The sequence below is a fragment of the Arabidopsis thaliana genome, chromosome 5, assembly GCF_000001735.4.
Source record: "Arabidopsis thaliana chromosome 5, partial sequence".
Classification (NCBI taxonomy): Eukaryota; Viridiplantae; Streptophyta; class Magnoliopsida; order Brassicales; family Brassicaceae; genus Arabidopsis; species Arabidopsis thaliana.
The window spans coordinates 26,709,763-26,725,805 of record NC_003076.8 but is presented as its reverse complement, the minus strand read 5'-3'; the positions used below and the strand labels follow the sequence as shown (position 1 = coordinate 26,725,805).

Sequence of the window (16,043 nt, the reverse complement as noted above, 5' to 3'; positions counted from 1 at the left end):
CATTAAGCCCATCTGTTTTATTTGACTTGGCCCATTTCTAATATATAGTGAGCAACTACAGTTTCCTAAGCCTTATTTTGAATCATATGCATGCATTCAGCACCAATCGTTAAATCGTTAAATGCACCAATAGTTAGAATTTTGAAGTCTCGAATGTTTGAATTTGGCTTGAATTTTGTAGACCGCAAGAGATTTCGATTAGAAAAAACACATGAATAGAATTGTATATAGGAAGATTATTATAAAACTCCAAGCTAGCCTACCACCAATGACACATATAACTTTCCTCTTCCCTTTGTTTACTACAAGTAAGCCATCAGCCATACTCTCATGACCATAACGAACAAACGCAAAACCTCAACCAAATTGAATCGAAAAAGCCTTAAAGTAAATCACTTTTAAGAAAGAACAGAGGAAACTGTAAGAGGATTTTCTCTAAACATGTCGTCCAACAGCTTTGCCACAGAGTTGAAGATTGTCAGGAGGATTGTATTCATTGGCAAGACTCTGTACTGAATTCCATACTTTGAGATAAAACTGTTGTCCTGAATATTGTCTTTCCCATATCGCTGATCTCATATTCCACATCCCTTGATTGTCTAAAGACACTAAGATTGTTGTCCAAGACTCTGGGTAGACCTGCATTTATTCCCCAGTAACAACAACACATCAAGAACACAAGAAACAAATCAAAGTAAAAGTATGATTGTTTTATGTCTAGAGAAACAATCATACTTTTTTGTCGTTGTTTTATTCGATGTTTTTACCTGAGTTGTGTGTCTGGTCAGAGCATCAACAAGATTGTGAAGTGATCTTTTTGCAGGTGTCCATTGTCCAGAACCAAATCTAGATTCATAAGAGAGAGAAATGTTAGCAAAAATCTAACTTGCGTTAGAAACTATAAGAGCGGTGCAAGAAGAAGACTCACCCAACGACCCAGAAGTCATATCCATCAAGATGCCAAGACTGCATTGACTTCTCATTGTTCTGAAATACAATTTCAAGGAAGTCATGGTGAGATGTTTGAACAACTGATGTTGCAACTGTTGGCGGAGAGTTTGATGGGACGCTTTGAATGGCATTGGTGCTGAAAACTCCTGAGATGCCAAAGTGATCAGCGAGTTTAAGAGGCGTCTCTGATTTCACATAAGAGACTCCATTGACTGCATATCTTTGCTTCCCATTAATCAAAGGAGCTGAATTTGAGAAGACAAATGTCTTTGTTGGACTGATCATTCCATAGTGGAAAGATCCTTGAGGGTTTGGTCTAGCTGCATTTGCTGTTAAGTTCCATCTGAAAACCAAAAGCAAACACCATTCATAAACTAATCCTTTGCATTAAACATTTACACGTTATTTATAAGTAACTGATCTTTAAACCTGAAGGTTCTAGCTTGTCTCATGGACCAAACAAGCTCTCCAGGTGGAAGAGCGGGAGGATCACCAGAAGCTGGGACGCGAGAGTTAGAATAACGCAACAAACCCATAACAGAAAGCTTGCTTCTTATGAACCGGGTGCTTGCAACGATGTAATAATCTTTAGGAGATTGGTTTAAAGTAACAAGAACTGCTAAAGACTGGCCAACGTGAATGTCAAGAGAATCATAATCAGTTTGAATAACATGAGAGCCTTCAACTTCAACTACTTTCATTGTATGGCCTTGGATTCTGAAATTGAAAGTGCTTGATAACCCAACATTGGAGATTCTCAACATGTAAGTCTTCCCTGAAAGATTAAACCAAAGACACAGAGTAAACACCAGAAAACAAACACAACCTATTTACTCAAAAGAACAATTTGTGGAAAGCTGAGACCTTGGTCGCCTGAAAACGTTGATTGGGTTTGTCCATTTATAAGCATCCCATCGGGAAATGGAAGAACCCCACCAGAATCCAAACGCTGTTGAAGCGTTTTGTGGTTGGTTTTGAACCAATCACCAACGAGTAAAGTGAAATCTGCGGTTGGGAGAGGGTAAGGGATTGGAATTCCAGGTCTTGCGTAGACATTGATGGCTCCGAATCCACCGGCGGCTTTGTGAAAAGCAGTGGAAGGGAAGTAGTTGAAAGTTCCGATCTGATCTTTGGTTTGGAATTTGTAAGTGAAGTTTGAGTTTGGTTGGATCGGACAGTTTGTTCCCAAAACACCATCTTGCCATGAGTTCTTCCTCTGCTTAATCCCATTCCTAAACCCACAATTTCGAGTGTGAACCCAATTAGCCTAAACCTTTAAATTGATCAATAAAGTTTTCAGCTTTTTCGAGTTTAACCACTAATGTTCAAATCTTTCAGAGGACTAATCCACAAATGCCTTAAAAGGTAACACAATATACATTGATCAACAGGGTAACGCAAAACAGAGGATTTCTTCTTTTGGAAGCATTTGAAAATGATAAAGTTCAAATCTTTAGGGTCTTTTTTTTCTTAATCAGAAAAAAAAAGGAAATTACCAGGTCAAGAGGAAAGGCTGGTCAAGTTTGTTGATGAGGTTGAGGATGATGTTGTCGTTGGTCACAACTTCAAGTTTTGGACCAGGAAACTGACCATTGATGAGAATAACCTAAACAGACAAACAAACAAAACATCCATAAAGAGTATAAAAGGTCTTGACTCTTGAGTATCAAACAAAAATGGGATACGGAGTTTCCATAAATGGAAATTGTTGTTGTTGTTTGTACCTGTTGAGGAACACCAAGAGGAGAGATAATGCCATAAGTCACAGTCCAAGTGTAAAACTTGTAAGGGCTTTCTCCTTTCACTATCACCAAACTGCTCAAAAGAGTCAAAGCTCCAAGAAGAAGAAGATGATTAAGCAAGGATGTTGTTTTTCTTGATGCCATTTTCATGGCTTCCGTAAAGAATGATACAGACAAAGAGATTGAAGACAGCTAAGAACTCTTCTTCTAAATGGGGTTTGAGAAAATAGAGTAATGTAGGGACTTTGGTCTATAAAAAGTGCAATTAGATAGCGAAAGTTGTGGGTGACATAAGTAAGTGAGAGAAGAAAAAAAAAGGAGTCCCAAAGGTGGTTCCAATCAATGACAGTGAAGATCTCGAGTGACTTTATTTTATTGTTTTTGGGTTTGGTCAAATATAATCATAATCAACTCTCTCATAAATCAACTTCAACAACTTTTAAATTTACACCCTTTAGATTTTAAACACAGATTATATTTTATGTCAGAACTATGAATCTTATACATACTTGTCGGCAGATTTGATCTATATACATTATCCATTATCATTCACATTTGAAAATGCTGGTCTGGTTTGTTGTAAAAGTATAAGTTTTGGTGGTTTGGTTGATTAGTGTAAAATAAAATAAAGTTGTTAATGTGAGAAAAAGTGGTAGTGGATAATGCGGTGAGAACGGACTTGAATGGTTTCACGCGTTTTGGTTTATATGATTATTGCTTCCAGCCAAAGCTTAGCTTTCATTATTCGGATAACGGTTACCATAAAAAGCTAAATGGAAATAGTTTAAAACTAGAAAACGAAAAAGGAAAAAGAGTCAGAAATTGAACGAAAGACAAACAAATCAATTAAGAAAGTTTTTTGTTTATTTTTCTTGGCACTAATTAACGATGTTTCTGGTTCCCTACATTTAAAAAAAAAGGTTTATGTATGGAGTATTATGCTTTTGGGAACGAGCATCTGTTGTGAATTGTGATGGGCTCGGCGTTGAGCTATTGAAAGCTGTGCCATTTTTGCTGATTTACTGCAAATCTGATAGAAAAAGATAATTTTTATTTTATTTGTTTTGTTTGGATGAATTCTAATGTTTTAAATTGTAAGTTGCAAAAGTTGACAAAAGAAACTCGTGGTTGTGAAATTAGTCGGTGTAATATTATGGTCCACCTATTAAAATGTTTTCAATTATATTATTAATTACATATCTAATTAGTATGATGAATGAACTCACCGATCATATCAAAGGTCCATCCATGCATGCAGATCACAATACATGAGAAACGACAAATGACGTTAGAAGAAATCGAATACATACATACATGCATTGATACATAAGCAACACAATGATGTATCCGGCATGATTTTATATATTAGAACAAAAGATGAAGCATGTGAGGAGTAGTTGATTAGGCATCATTTTCTTAATTAATTAAACTATGAACCACTAATTTTGATTATGTATTTATTCTTAATAGACTCTTAATGATCACTGTTTAGACTTTAGACTAAACGAGTAATATAAAAGAGTCAACATGGGCTTGACCCAATTCCGACATGTGGAAGTTCTCACAAATAATGGACAGTCACATGCTATGTCTCTTGTTTGATCATATTCTATTGATTTATGAGCTTCTCAATTATGCATTGTTTTTATGGGCCCATATAAGGTCTATCAAAATGGGCCGTATGAAGGAAAAATATATGTATCAATGGGCCTGAAACTTTTGATTGCAATGACGTAAAGAAAGATGACGTCAGAAAAAAAAACATTTTGATTGCAGTTTCCAGGCACTGTGAAGTGAAGTCAACTACGAGATTGCTTTGCAACAAATCTAAAGCATCTGATATAGTCTTCCTTGTCTAAATCTTTCTCAACATGTTAGATTTTCAGTTTCTACAGACAAATCTGTGAGCTATTTTTTCATTCTTGGTTTTCTCTGTTTTGGCAAATTTTGGAGGAAAGGAATCTGAAGAGGAAACAAGAATGGTCGTGGTCGATTGGCTTGGTTTGGGATTAGGCTCTGTTGCTGGAGCTTTGGTCTCGGAAGGTCTGAAAGTTTTGATTTCAGAGGCAAAGAAGGTGTTAGCTTTCAAATCTGTGTCTAACGAGCTCGCATCGACGATGGAGTCATTGCTTCCGGTGATCAAAGAGATCGAATCGATGCAAGATGGTATGGAACTACAAGATCTTAAAGACACGATCGATAAAGCTCTTTTACTGGTTGAGAAGTGTTCACATGTCGAGAAGTGGAATATAATCTTGAAATCGAAGTACACGAGAAAAGTTGAGGAAATCAATAGGAAGATGCTCAAGTTCTGTCAGGTTCAACTTCAGCTTCTTCTCTTTAGGAACCAATTGAAGTCTATGCCTTCCATGGAAGCTATTCTTAACAATTATTTCCAAAACATCAATAAGAAGCTCGACCGTTTGAGTGGTTCTCCTGCTCCTCCGCTTGTTTCGAAGCGTTGTTCTGTTCCCAAGCTTGATAATATGGTTCTGGTTGGATTGGATTGGCCATTGGTGGAGCTGAAGAAGAAACTCCTTGACAATTCCGTGGTTGTGGTGTCTGGTCCTCCTGGTTGTGGGAAGACCACGCTGGTTACTAAGCTTTGTGACGACCCAGAGATCGAAGGTATGTATATATATGAGGTGTCTTAAAGTTTTGATTTTTACACATGTTTCTTGTTTCTCATGTAGTGTTTGTTACATTGGCAGGAGAATTCAAGAAAATCTTCTATAGCGTTGTGTCGAATACTCCTAATTTCAGGGCCATAGTACAAAACTTACTCCAGGACAACGGTTGCGGAGCAATTACATTTGACGATGATTCTCAAGCAGAAACTGGCTTAAGAGATCTTCTGGAGGAACTCACAAAAGATGGTCGTATATTGTTGGTGTTGGATGATGTGTGGCAGGGATCCGAGTTCTTGCTTCGAAAATTTCAAATTGATTTACCAGATTATAAGATTTTGGTGACTTCTCAGTTTGATTTTACGAGTTTATGGCCCACTTACCATTTGGTACCTTTGAAATATGAATATGCTAGGTCCCTTCTCATTCAGTGGGCATCTCCACCTCTTCACACATCTCCAGATGAGTATGAAGATCTTCTCCAAAAGGTATTATTATTAGTTTCAACATTCATGTTTTAAGCTTAAATTGTCCTGTTAGTGGAAAACACTAGATTCATCTTCTTTTTTCACATGGTAGATATTGAAACGTTGCAATGGATTCCCTCTCGTAATTGAAGTAGTCGGCATTTCACTTAAAGGACAAGCTCTGTATTTATGGAAAGGTCAAGTGGAAAGCTGGTCTGAAGGGGAAACAATTCTTGGTAACGCTAATCCTACTGTGCGACAACGTCTGCAGCCTAGCTTCAATGTCCTGAAACCTCATCTTAAAGAGTGTTTCATGGACATGGGTTCATTTCTTCAGGACCAAAAGATACGTGCTTCGCTTATAATTGACATATGGATGGAATTATATGGTAGAGGTAGTTCTAGTACTAACAAGTTCATGTTATACCTTAATGAGCTTGCTTCCCAGAATCTGCTTAAACTTGTTCATCTCGGGTACGTTGGTGTTGTTTTTTACAACATTTGTTTCATTGCACCTTCTTGCCATCTACCATTTGATCATGAACTTATTTGTTTTACTTACTACCAGGACAAATAAGCGCGAAGACGGTTTTTACAATGAGTTGTTAGTCACTCAACATAATATTCTGAGGGAGTTGGCTATTTTTCAAAGTGAATTGGAACCAATCATGCAAAGAAAGAAACTAAATTTGGAGATACGAGAGGACAACTTTCCGGACGAGTGTTTAAATCAACCTATTAATGCTCGACTTTTGTCTATCTATACGGGTAATTCTTTAAGATCCTCTTCTTCTTTTTCCCCTGAAAATCATGCATAGAAATATGACCACCTTTTTTTTTTGTTACAGATGATTTGTTCTCATCGAAATGGTTGGAAATGGATTGCCCCAATGTTGAGGCTTTAGTTCTTAATATCTCCTCATTAGACTATGCATTGCCAAGCTTCATTGCTGAAATGAAGAAGCTAAAGGTTCTGACAATCGCAAATCACGGTTTTTATCCAGCAAGATTGAGTAATTTCTCGTGTCTCAGCTCATTACCAAACCTGAAACGGATTAGATTTGAAAAGGTTTCAGTCACTTTGCTGGACATTCCTCAATTGCAACTCGGCAGTCTCAAGAAGCTATCATTTTTCATGTGTAGTTTCGGTGAGGTTTTCTACGACACAGAAGATATAGATGTCTCTAAAGCTCTATCGAATTTACAAGAGATTGACATAGACTACTGCTATGATCTTGATGAGTTACCATATTGGATCCCCGAAGTTGTTTCATTGAAGACACTTAGCATCACAAACTGTAACAAGCTCTCTCAACTTCCAGAAGCTATAGGGAACTTGAGTAGACTAGAAGTGTTGAGGATGTGTTCTTGTATGAATCTCTCTGAGCTGCCTGAAGCAACTGAGAGACTCAGCAACTTGCGGTCTCTGGATATTTCTCATTGCTTAGGATTGAGAAAGTTGCCTCAAGAGATTGGCAAACTACAGAAACTGGAGAATATCTCGATGAGGAAGTGTTCGGGATGCGAGTTGCCGGATTCAGTGAGGTATCTAGAGAATCTGGAGGTCAAATGCGATGAAGTAACTGGATTGTTGTGGGAAAGGTTGATGCCAGAAATGAGAAATTTGAGAGTTCACACGGAGGAAACAGAGCATAACCTGAAGTTGCTTCTAACGTTTTAAGTTTTGAGTGAAAAAAAAAACATTTTCGTAGCTTGTGTATTCTTATTGACTCTTTAATGATCACAATCTAGACTAAACGAGTAATAATATTACAAGAGTCAACATGCTATGTCTCGGGTTTGATACTAGTTTATTGCTCTGTAATGAAATTACTAACCACGCTGTATCATTGTATGTACTAGTGATTTTAAATTATGAGCTTTTCAAATACGCATGTTATATTGGGCCGTAGAAACATAAAGGCTTAATTTGAATAAGCCGCTTTGAAAAAGGCCCAATCTAAGAAAGGCATACTCTCGCACGTACGAGGAGAGCACGTTCCGTCTATCGAACAACGTGTGGTTAACGTAAAAGACCAAACGCAAACGCAGTCGTTTTCCTTGGTCATTGCGCGGCAAGGGACCGAGTCTGAGAAGTCAAAGGCGACAGCTTTGCTATGCAATTCGTCTCCTTCGTCTATCTACATTTTTATGAACCACACATTGATATTTCAGTGATCCCCTTTTTCGATTTTCAGCGATTCTACAAACAAGTTTTTTTTTTTTTTTTGGATTCTGGGTTTTGTCTGAGAAGTGAAAGAATGAACGATTGGGCTAGTTTGGGAATAGGTTCTATTGGGGAAGCTGTGTTTTCCAAGCTCCTGAAAGTTGTGATTGATGAAGCAAAAAAGTTCAAAGCTTTCAAACCCTTGTCCAAGGATCTCGTATCAACAATGGAGATATTGTTTCCGTTAACTCAAAAGATTGATTCGATGCAAAAAGAGCTTGACTTTGGTGTAAAGGAACTAAAGGAACTTAGGGATACGATCGAAAGAGCTGATGTAGCTGTTCGGAAGTTTCCAAGAGTCAAGTGGTACGAGAAATCTAAATATACTAGAAAAATTGAGAGAATCAATAAGGATATGCTTAAGTTCTGTCAGATTGATCTTCAGCTTCTTCAGCATAGGAATCAGTTGACGTTGTTGGGTTTGACGGGAAACCTTGTGAATTCGGTTGATGGTTTAAGTAAAAGAATGGACCTTTTGAGTGTTCCTGCGCCTGTTTTTAGGGATCTTTGTTCGGTTCCCAAGCTTGATAAGGTTATTGTTGGATTGGATTGGCCATTGGGGGAGTTAAAGAAGAGACTCCTTGACGATTCTGTGGTTACTCTTGTGGTTTCTGCTCCTCCTGGTTGCGGGAAAACCACGCTGGTTAGTCGGCTTTGTGACGATCCAGATATCAAAGGTATGTATTGTTGATCCACATTAAGTCTTAAAGTTTCAATTTTTACTCGTGAATAGTTGAGCTGGTTTCTCATGTAGTTTCCTTTGGCAGGGAAGTTCAAGCATATCTTCTTTAATGTTGTGTCAAATACTCCTAACTTTAGGGTAATAGTACAGAATTTACTCCAGCACAACGGTTACAATGCACTTACATTTGAGAATGATTCTCAAGCAGAAGTTGGCTTAAGAAAACTGCTGGAGGAACTTAAAGAAAATGGTCCTATATTGTTGGTGTTGGATGATGTGTGGCGGGGAGCGGATTCTTTCCTTCAGAAATTTCAAATTAAGTTACCAAATTATAAGATTTTGGTGACTTCTCGGTTTGACTTTCCGAGTTTTGATTCCAATTATCGTTTGAAACCTTTGGAAGATGATGATGCTAGAGCCCTTCTCATTCATTGGGCATCGCGACCTTGTAACACGTCTCCTGATGAGTACGAAGATCTCCTCCAGAAGGTTGTTGTTTCATTCATCTAGATGAACCTCTATACATTTGTGATCTACGAAATCTGTAACTATATCAATAGATTCATCTTTTTCTTTTTTCACATGGTGAGTATTGCAGATATTGAAACGTTGCAATGGATTCCCAATCGTAATTGAAGTAGTGGGTGTTTCACTCAAAGGACGATCTCTAAATACATGGAAAGGTCAGGTGGAAAGCTGGTCTGAAGGGGAAAAAATTCTTGGTAAGCCTTATCCAACTGTGCTAGAATGTTTGCAGCCTAGTTTTGATGCTCTGGATCCCAACCTTAAGGAGTGCTTTTTGGACATGGGCTCATTTCTTGAGGACCAAAAGATACGTGCTTCGGTAATAATTGATATGTGGGTGGAATTATACGGTAAAGGTAGTAGTATCTTGTATATGTACCTTGAAGACCTTGCCTCCCAGAATCTACTTAAACTTGTTCCTCTCGGGTATGTTATTTATGTTTCAAATCTATATCTTTGCACCTTCTTGCCATCTACCATTAGTGGAACTTATTTATTTCTTTATCAGCACAAATGAGCACGAAGACGGTTTCTACAATGACTTCTTAGTGACTCAACATGATATCCTTAGGGAGTTGGCTATCTGTCAAAGCGAATTTAAGGAAAACTTAGAAAGAAAAAGACTAAATCTGGAGATACTAGAGAATACATTTCCAGACTGGTGTTTGAATACTATTAATGCCTCTTTATTGTCTATCTCTACGGGTAATTCTTTGGGGTCTTCTTTTTCTGAAAATTAAACTTAATGATTATACAAATCTCTGCTGTTTCTAGAAATATGACTTCTCTATAACTATGATTGGTCTCTCTTTTTCTTACAGATGATTTGTTCTCATCGAAATGGTTGGAAATGGATTGCCCCAATGTTGAGGCTTTAGTTCTAAATCTCTCTTCATCAGACTATGCATTGCCAAGCTTCATCTCTGGAATGAAGAAGCTGAAGGTTCTGACAATCACAAATCACGGTTTTTATCCAGCAAGATTGAGTAATTTCTCGTGTCTCAGCTCATTACCAAACCTGAAACGGATTAGATTGGAAAAAGTTTCAATCACTTTGCTAGACATTCCCCAACTGCAACTCAGCAGTCTTAAGAAGCTGTCTTTGGTCATGTGTAGTTTCGGTGAGGTTTTCTACGACACAGAAGATATAGTTGTCTCTAATGCTCTATCGAAATTACAAGAGATTGACATAGACTACTGCTATGATCTTGATGAGTTACCGTATTGGATCTCTGAAATTGTTTCATTGAAGACACTTAGCATCACAAACTGTAACAAGCTCTCTCAACTTCCAGAAGCTATAGGCAACTTGAGTAGACTAGAAGTGTTGAGGCTGTGTTCTTCTATGAATCTCTCTGAGCTGCCTGAAGCGACTGAGGGACTCAGCAACTTGCGGTTTCTGGATATTTCTCATTGCTTAGGATTGAGAAAGTTGCCTCAAGAGATTGGCAAACTGCAGAATCTGAAAAAGATCTCGATGAGAAAGTGTTCGGGATGCGAGTTGCCGGAGTCAGTGACGAATCTAGAGAATCTGGAGGTCAAATGCGATGAAGAAACTGGATTGTTGTGGGAAAGGCTGAAGCCAAAAATGAGAAATTTGAGAGTTCAGGAGGAGGAAATAGAGCATAACCTGAACTTGCTTCAAATGTTTTAAGTGAAAGAACGTTATCGTAGTAGCTTCTGTGGATCTTGTAATGTTTGTTATTCATTATTTTCGTTGTTATATACATTATAATGGCTACTGAGTCCAAGTACAGAGAAAATGTCATGCCAAAGAATTTTGTGTAGGTCAATCTTTTAAAACCATTTAAGAGTACTACTAAATCCTTGATCCTTATCTAACTTGAATAGATTTGAACAGAGTTATTCACCAACATTTTTGACAAACTATAAATGTAATATTCAACATTCTTAATGTTAAAAATATAATGTTGGTAAATTCTTTGAAAATCCTAAAATGTGAAGTCAAGTCTCCTTTTTCCTTTGCTAGCTAAACTTCTGTTCTGGGATTCAAACAATGGTTTGTTTGAAACTTCAAAGTACCGCGTGACTTTTCCGTTATAAATTTGATCTAATGGCTTTTATGAAGAGTCACGTTTTTTATAATCAAAGAAAGAGTCGGTCAATAGATTAAAATTTCTCTCAAATTGCTTGGTTTTCATCTTAATTCATAATTCTCCTCTCCCTTCATAGGAACCATTATGAATTCGAATTCGATTCAAAGCTTTGATGCCTTGCCCCACAATCTTCGAGAGTGTTTCTTGGACATGGCCTCATTTCTTGAAGACCAAAGGATAATAGCTTCCACTATAATTGACTTATGGTCTGCATCATACGGTAAAGAGGGTATGAATAACCTCCAAGATCTTGCCTCTCGCAATCTCCTTAAACTTCTTCCTATTGGGTATGTTACTTTCCATTCATCTACCAATTCTTAACCCTAAAGCCTATAGAAAACGGTTTCACCATATTTTTCCCAACTTTCCTTTATTTATTTGCTTTAATATAGGAGAAATGAGTATGAAGATGGTTTCTACAATGAGTTATTGGTTAAACAAGACAACGTCCTTAGAGAATTTGCTATAAATCAATGCCTAAAAGAGTCGTCTTCGATTTTCGAAAGGAAAAGATTAAACTTGGAGATACAAGATAACAAATTCCCAAACTGGTGTTTAAATCCAAAACAACCTATTGTTATTAATGCATCTCTCTTTTCTATCTCTACTGGTAATATAATTATTTCTTTGCTCTGTTTCATACACCCTTTAATCATATTTACTTCATATGATTGATCTTCTTCTTTTTTGTTTACAGATGATTCATTTGCATCAAGTTGGTTTGAAATGGATTGTCCAAATGTTGAAGCTTTAGTTCTTAATATCTCTTCATCAAACTATGCATTACCAAACTTCATTGCTACTATGAAGGAATTGAAGGTTGTGATTATCATAAATCACGGTCTTGAGCCTGCAAAGTTGACTAACTTGTCTTGTCTCAGCTCGTTACCAAACCTGAAACGGATCAGATTCGAGAAAGTTTCAATCAGTTTGCTTGACATTCCCAAACTTGGTCTCAAGAGTCTTGAGAAGTTGTCCTTATGGTTTTGTCACGTTGTTGATGCTCTCAACGAATTAGAAGATGTTTCTGAAACTTTACAAAGTCTACAGGAAATCGAGATTGACTATTGCTACAATCTTGATGAATTACCATATTGGATCTCTCAAGTTGTTTCATTGAAGAAGCTTAGTGTCACAAATTGTAACAAGCTTTGCAGAGTCATAGAAGCTATAGGTGACTTAAGGGACCTTGAAACGCTGAGACTGAGTTCTTGTGCTAGTCTCTTAGAGCTACCTGAAACGATTGACAGACTCGACAATTTGCGGTTTCTTGATGTTTCTGGTGGCTTCCAACTGAAAAACCTGCCTCTAGAAATTGGAAAGCTCAAGAAGCTTGAGAAGATTTCGATGAAAGATTGTTATCGATGCGAGTTACCGGATTCTGTGAAGAATCTAGAGAATCTGGAAGTGAAATGCGACGAAGATACTGCGTTCTTGTGGAAAATATTGAAACCAGAAATGAAGAATCTGACGATCACAGAGGAAAAAACAGAACATAACCTCAACTTGCTTCAACTGTTTTAACTGTTAATTTGCTTTTGTGTGACATTGGAATATATATATAATATACACAGATGATATTTTACATTACATATATGATATATGTGTGCATGAAGAAAACAAGAAACAAACAGAGACAATACAAAAATTGGTAGAATTTGAAACCAGAGGATCAGAACACTACTGGTCTTAGAACAGATAGAGAAGTGTTTTGGTTGTTAAAAAAGGCTTTTTATTAGAGAGCGTAAACTATCTCTCCGCTACTGTCAATGTCGATTTCAGATTCAGAGTCAAAGTCATCCATGTCATCGTCAAGATCAAGATTGTCAGTCATGAAATCGTCTAGGCAACGGTTTCGAACAGCGGGAATTGTGGCTTCAGAGATGATTTGCATGATTGTGTCAAGGCTTTGCATTGGTTGTTCAGGCTCCTGGAACTGGCTTCCTGTGTTGCTCTCGTTCATTAGATCAGCAGGGAGATTCTTCAAGAACCAACTATGGGTTTTGATCTCTGGTATGCTTATTCTCTGTAACAAACAACATCAAACATCAGTCATCTCGCCGATGGTTTAAAGATTAGAGATGAGGAAAGGGAATGACTTACGGTAGCGGGATCAGCCACGAAGATTCTTGAAATAAGATGACAGCATTCAGGTGATATCCGTATGTCATCAGGGATTGAGTATTTAACGCTAAGGATTCTCTGTGTTTCAGAATCATTAAGAGAATAAGAGGAACATCAAGAGATGAACAAAAGGAACAACGTTTTAAGCGGTTACCTGTATTGTTTTCCGATAGTCTCTTGGCTCTTCTGGATCTTCGAACGGATACGCTCCAACCAACATGACGTATAAGGTCACACCACATGACCATACATCTGCAATCTGGTAACCGTAACACTCAATGATTGGCTATTCATCCTTAGAAATACAGAGATTACAGAGGAATTCTCTAAAAGCCTTTACCTTGCCATCATATTCCTGACGAAGCAGTACCTCTGGAGCGATGTATGCAGGAGTACCAACAGTTGACTTTGGTTGTGAATGAAGAACAGAAGACTGTCAAAAAGAAATGCATAAGCAAACACTTTAAAAACACATTTGAACATGACAATGGAGGAACCACAAGTGTATAGTTTCTGATACCAAAAGAACAAAATCATTTGTGATACCTTTGAATATCCAAAATCACAAATTTTTAATCGAGGAGCAGGACTTCCATCCAACAATGTATTCTCTAGCTTCAGGTCACGATGGCAAATTTGCTTCACAGCACATGAAAAAAAGTAGAGTATTAACAACAAGTTAGAAAAAAACAAGAATACAACCAGTCCATAGGCTCCATGAAACAGATTCTCTACATACCATCGAATGACAATAACTGACTCCAGATAGAAGCTGCTGAAAGAAGAACCGAGCCTGTTTACAAGAAGAGATCAAACCATAAGGAAACCGGAGACCTGTAAACCCGATAAGAGAACCAAATACAAACCTCATCTTCACTAAACCGTCCTGCATTGCAAATCCGCTCGTAAAGTTCACCGCCAGAAGCATATTCCATTATGATAGCCAGATGAGTCGGCGTCAAAATGACCTATCCTCAAGTACAAGAAACAGAGTTTAAAAGAGTCACTGGCTTAACAAATTCCAAAAAGACAAGTACTGAAGAAAAGTGTATAAATTTTACCTCTTTAAATCTGACAATATTAGGATGCCTTAGTGACCTGTGGTTAATGATCTCCCTTTGAACATTTTCATCAATCTGCAACTCCCATAGTTACAAGTCATTCACAACTGTCCTAATCTACAAAAGCAGAACACTCAAAACCAACTAAAAAAATCATTTCAATATCCAAAATTTCACATAAATCACAAATTAAAATCATCATTCAAGTGTTAGGAAGCTCACATCTTTAAAATCACATTAAAAGCACTCAAAAGCATAATCATCAAAATCTAAAAACGCTAACTTTAAGTACGAAACCAATAAATCTGGAAAGTGAAAGCTAAACCAAACACTAAAAATGAACGATCACTGGACTAAATAAATATCATCAACTTCCAAAAATAGAAAAAGATGAGATTTTTAAAAATGAAACCTTGTCTCCTCTCTCGATGTACTTGACAGCAACAAGCTCTTTAGTGAGTTTATCTCTCATAAGACGAGCAACACCGAAATTACCAGAACCAATATCCTTAACGAAGTCATATCGATCACTGTCGTGCATAATCGGCATATCCAACGGTCCTGTGGTCACCGGAGCTCGATCCATTTCTGATCACAAAAAGAGAAATTCGAATCTAATACCCAGCAGAGAATATGTTGTTGTTGTTGTTGTTAAGTCGCTGGAATCTAGGAAGAAGAAGAAGATTCGAGAAAATAAATGGAAAAATATCTTCAAGAAGAGAACGAATAAGGAAAGAGAGGAAGAAAAAAGGCAATAATTGGTTGCCCCAAGAGATAAGGATTGTCCCAAAACGACAACGTTCAGTTGCTTTGATACGACAAGAGCCGCCGCGTTTTGATGATTGATGTTGCTTCCTAAGAAACTATAACCCAAAAATATTAAAATTAACATGAAATAAAAAAAGAAAAAGCACGACTTCACTCGTCCTTGTCTCCTAAAATACAAACCTTTTTTCTCTAAATTCTCTGTATTTATCCGTTTCGATTTTTTTCTATTTTTCTTCGTTTTTCTCATTTTGAGAATTCGTATCAAACAAATAAATATTTGTGTTAAAAATAAGTAAAAGAAGAAGATATATTCGTTATAAATAACAAGATATTCTAATTAAAAAAAATAGTTTGGAGGAAACAGAAAAACTTAGTTCATAAGGAAAACAGAAGCTTGAAAGTCACGTGCTGCAGAAGCGGCCATGTGATGAAAGAATATTCGGTTGCGTTATTCCGTTACTTGACGGCGTTAGAAATAGACACTGATGACATTGACACTGACGTGGCAACTTCTAAGCATTTTTTAATTTAGTTGATGGGCCTGCCTCTAATTTTTACATAGAAAAGTCCTTTAGGCCAGCCCAATCCCACCATGGATGACATGGACAGTGACGTGACAACTTCTAAGCATTTTTCAATTTAATTGATGGGCCTGGCTCTAATTTTGTTAAAGAAAATGCCTAAAGATATAAGCAAAAGGCCAGCCCAATTACAATATTGATGATTAATTGGATGAATAGCATTTTATCATA

The 16,043-nt window shown here is 37.2% G+C and overlaps 5 protein-coding genes and 1 long non-coding RNA gene across 9 annotated transcripts; 4 read left to right on the top strand and 2 right to left on the bottom strand.

The window, feature by feature from the left end:
* Nucleotides 1–148: 148 nt before the first annotated feature.
* sks17 (SKU5 similar 17) lies at nucleotides 149–3,105 on the bottom strand. The gene is made up of 7 exons (NM_126091.4): nucleotides 2,676–3,105; nucleotides 2,448–2,557; nucleotides 1,816–2,183; nucleotides 1,381–1,726; nucleotides 929–1,294; nucleotides 768–846; nucleotides 149–639 (listed from the first exon to the last, which is right to left on the bottom strand). Exons 1-7 carry the CDS (start codon nucleotides 2,841–2,843, stop codon nucleotides 436–438), a joined length of 1,641 nt encoding a protein of 546 aa, NP_569041.1. The 5' UTR covers nucleotides 2,844–3,105; the 3' UTR covers nucleotides 149–435.
* Nucleotides 3,106–4,428: 1,323 nt separating this feature from the next.
* AT5G66910 (Disease resistance protein (CC-NBS-LRR class) family) lies at nucleotides 4,429–7,676 on the top strand. The gene is made up of 5 exons (NM_126090.5): nucleotides 4,429–5,321; nucleotides 5,405–5,808; nucleotides 5,900–6,261; nucleotides 6,356–6,555; nucleotides 6,636–7,676. The coding sequence occupies exons 1-5, from the start codon at nucleotides 4,673–4,675 to the stop codon at nucleotides 7,466–7,468; spliced, it is 2,448 nt and encodes an 815-aa protein (NP_201492.1). The 5' UTR covers nucleotides 4,429–4,672; the 3' UTR covers nucleotides 7,469–7,676.
* Nucleotides 7,677–7,847: 171 nt separating this feature from the next.
* Nucleotides 7,848–11,083, top strand: AT5G66900 (Disease resistance protein (CC-NBS-LRR class) family). 3 transcript variants are annotated; one of them, NM_001345808.1, is made up of 5 exons: nucleotides 7,848–8,691; nucleotides 8,782–9,185; nucleotides 9,295–9,647; nucleotides 9,730–9,926; nucleotides 10,043–11,083. In NM_001345808.1, the coding sequence occupies exons 1-5, from the start codon at nucleotides 7,905–7,907 to the stop codon at nucleotides 10,873–10,875; spliced, it is 2,574 nt and encodes an 857-aa protein (NP_001331503.1). In that variant the 5' UTR covers nucleotides 7,848–7,904; the 3' UTR covers nucleotides 10,876–11,083. The 3 variants fall into 3 exon arrangements, with proteins under 3 accessions (NP_001331503.1, NP_001331502.1, NP_201491.1); NM_126089.3 differs by having other exon boundaries at nucleotides 8,011–8,691; nucleotides 10,043–11,042; NM_001345809.1 differs by having other exon boundaries at nucleotides 7,857–8,691; nucleotides 9,730–11,055.
* Nucleotides 11,084–11,333: 250 nt separating this feature from the next.
* Nucleotides 11,334–12,862, top strand: AT5G66890 (Leucine-rich repeat (LRR) family protein; the record flags this gene model as incomplete). The annotated part of the gene is made up of 3 exons (NM_126088.2): nucleotides 11,334–11,625; nucleotides 11,731–11,948; nucleotides 12,036–12,862. Exons 1-3 carry the CDS (start codon nucleotides 11,423–11,425, stop codon nucleotides 12,860–12,862), a joined length of 1,248 nt encoding a protein of 415 aa, NP_201490.1. The 5' UTR covers nucleotides 11,334–11,422.
* Nucleotides 12,835–15,504, bottom strand: SNRK2.3 (sucrose nonfermenting 1(SNF1)-related protein kinase 2.3; the record flags this gene model as incomplete). Of its 2 annotated transcripts, NM_001345807.1 has the most annotated exons (10): nucleotides 15,472–15,504; nucleotides 14,936–15,386; nucleotides 14,524–14,598; nucleotides 14,329–14,430; nucleotides 14,202–14,255; nucleotides 14,009–14,101; nucleotides 13,803–13,895; nucleotides 13,617–13,721; nucleotides 13,442–13,540; nucleotides 12,835–13,364 (listed from the first exon to the last, which is right to left on the bottom strand). In NM_001345807.1, the coding sequence occupies exons 2-10, from the start codon at nucleotides 15,107–15,109 to the stop codon at nucleotides 13,074–13,076; spliced, it is 1,086 nt and encodes a 361-aa protein (NP_001318893.1). In that variant the 5' UTR covers nucleotides 15,110–15,386; nucleotides 15,472–15,504. The 2 variants fall into 2 exon arrangements, with proteins under 2 accessions (NP_001318893.1, NP_201489.1); NM_126087.5 differs by lacking the exon at nucleotides 15,472–15,504 and having other exon boundaries at nucleotides 13,074–13,364; nucleotides 14,936–15,337.
* Nucleotides 14,577–14,959, top strand: AT5G09785. Its single transcript, NR_143237.1, has one exon. It is a non-coding gene; the product is annotated as an other RNA (long non-coding RNA).
* Nucleotides 15,505–16,043: the final 539 nt, after the last annotated feature.

Bases quoted from the DNA above. Each gene is read 5' to 3' on its own strand.
- sks17 (NM_126091.4), bottom strand. From the start codon at position 2,843: ATGAAAATGGCATCAAGAAAAACAACATCCTTGCTTAATCATCTTCTT. The intron at 1,727-1,815 runs GTCTCAGCTTTC...TTAATCTTTCAG, and splicing joins AACGTTTTCAGGCGACCAAG to GGAAGACTTACATGTTGAGA. The intron at 1,295-1,380 runs GTTTAAAGATCA...TTTGGTTTTCAG, and splicing joins AGACAAGCTAGAACCTTCAG to ATGGAACTTAACAGCAAATG.
- AT5G66910 (NM_126090.5), top strand. From the start codon at position 4,673: ATGGTCGTGGTCGATTGGCTTGGTTTGGGATTAGGCTCTGTTGCTGGA. The intron at 5,322-5,404 runs GTATGTATATAT...TTACATTGGCAG, and splicing joins TGACGACCCAGAGATCGAAG to GAGAATTCAAGAAAATCTTC. The intron at 6,556-6,635 runs GTAATTCTTTAA...TTTTTGTTACAG, and splicing joins ACTTTTGTCTATCTATACGG to ATGATTTGTTCTCATCGAAA.
- AT5G66900 (NM_001345808.1), top strand. From the start codon at position 7,905: ATGCAATTCGTCTCCTTCGTCTATCTACATTTTTATGAACCACACATT. The intron at 9,186-9,294 runs GTTGTTGTTTCA...TGAGTATTGCAG, and splicing joins ACGAAGATCTCCTCCAGAAG to ATATTGAAACGTTGCAATGG. The intron at 9,648-9,729 runs GTATGTTATTTA...TTTCTTTATCAG, and splicing joins CTTAAACTTGTTCCTCTCGG to CACAAATGAGCACGAAGACG.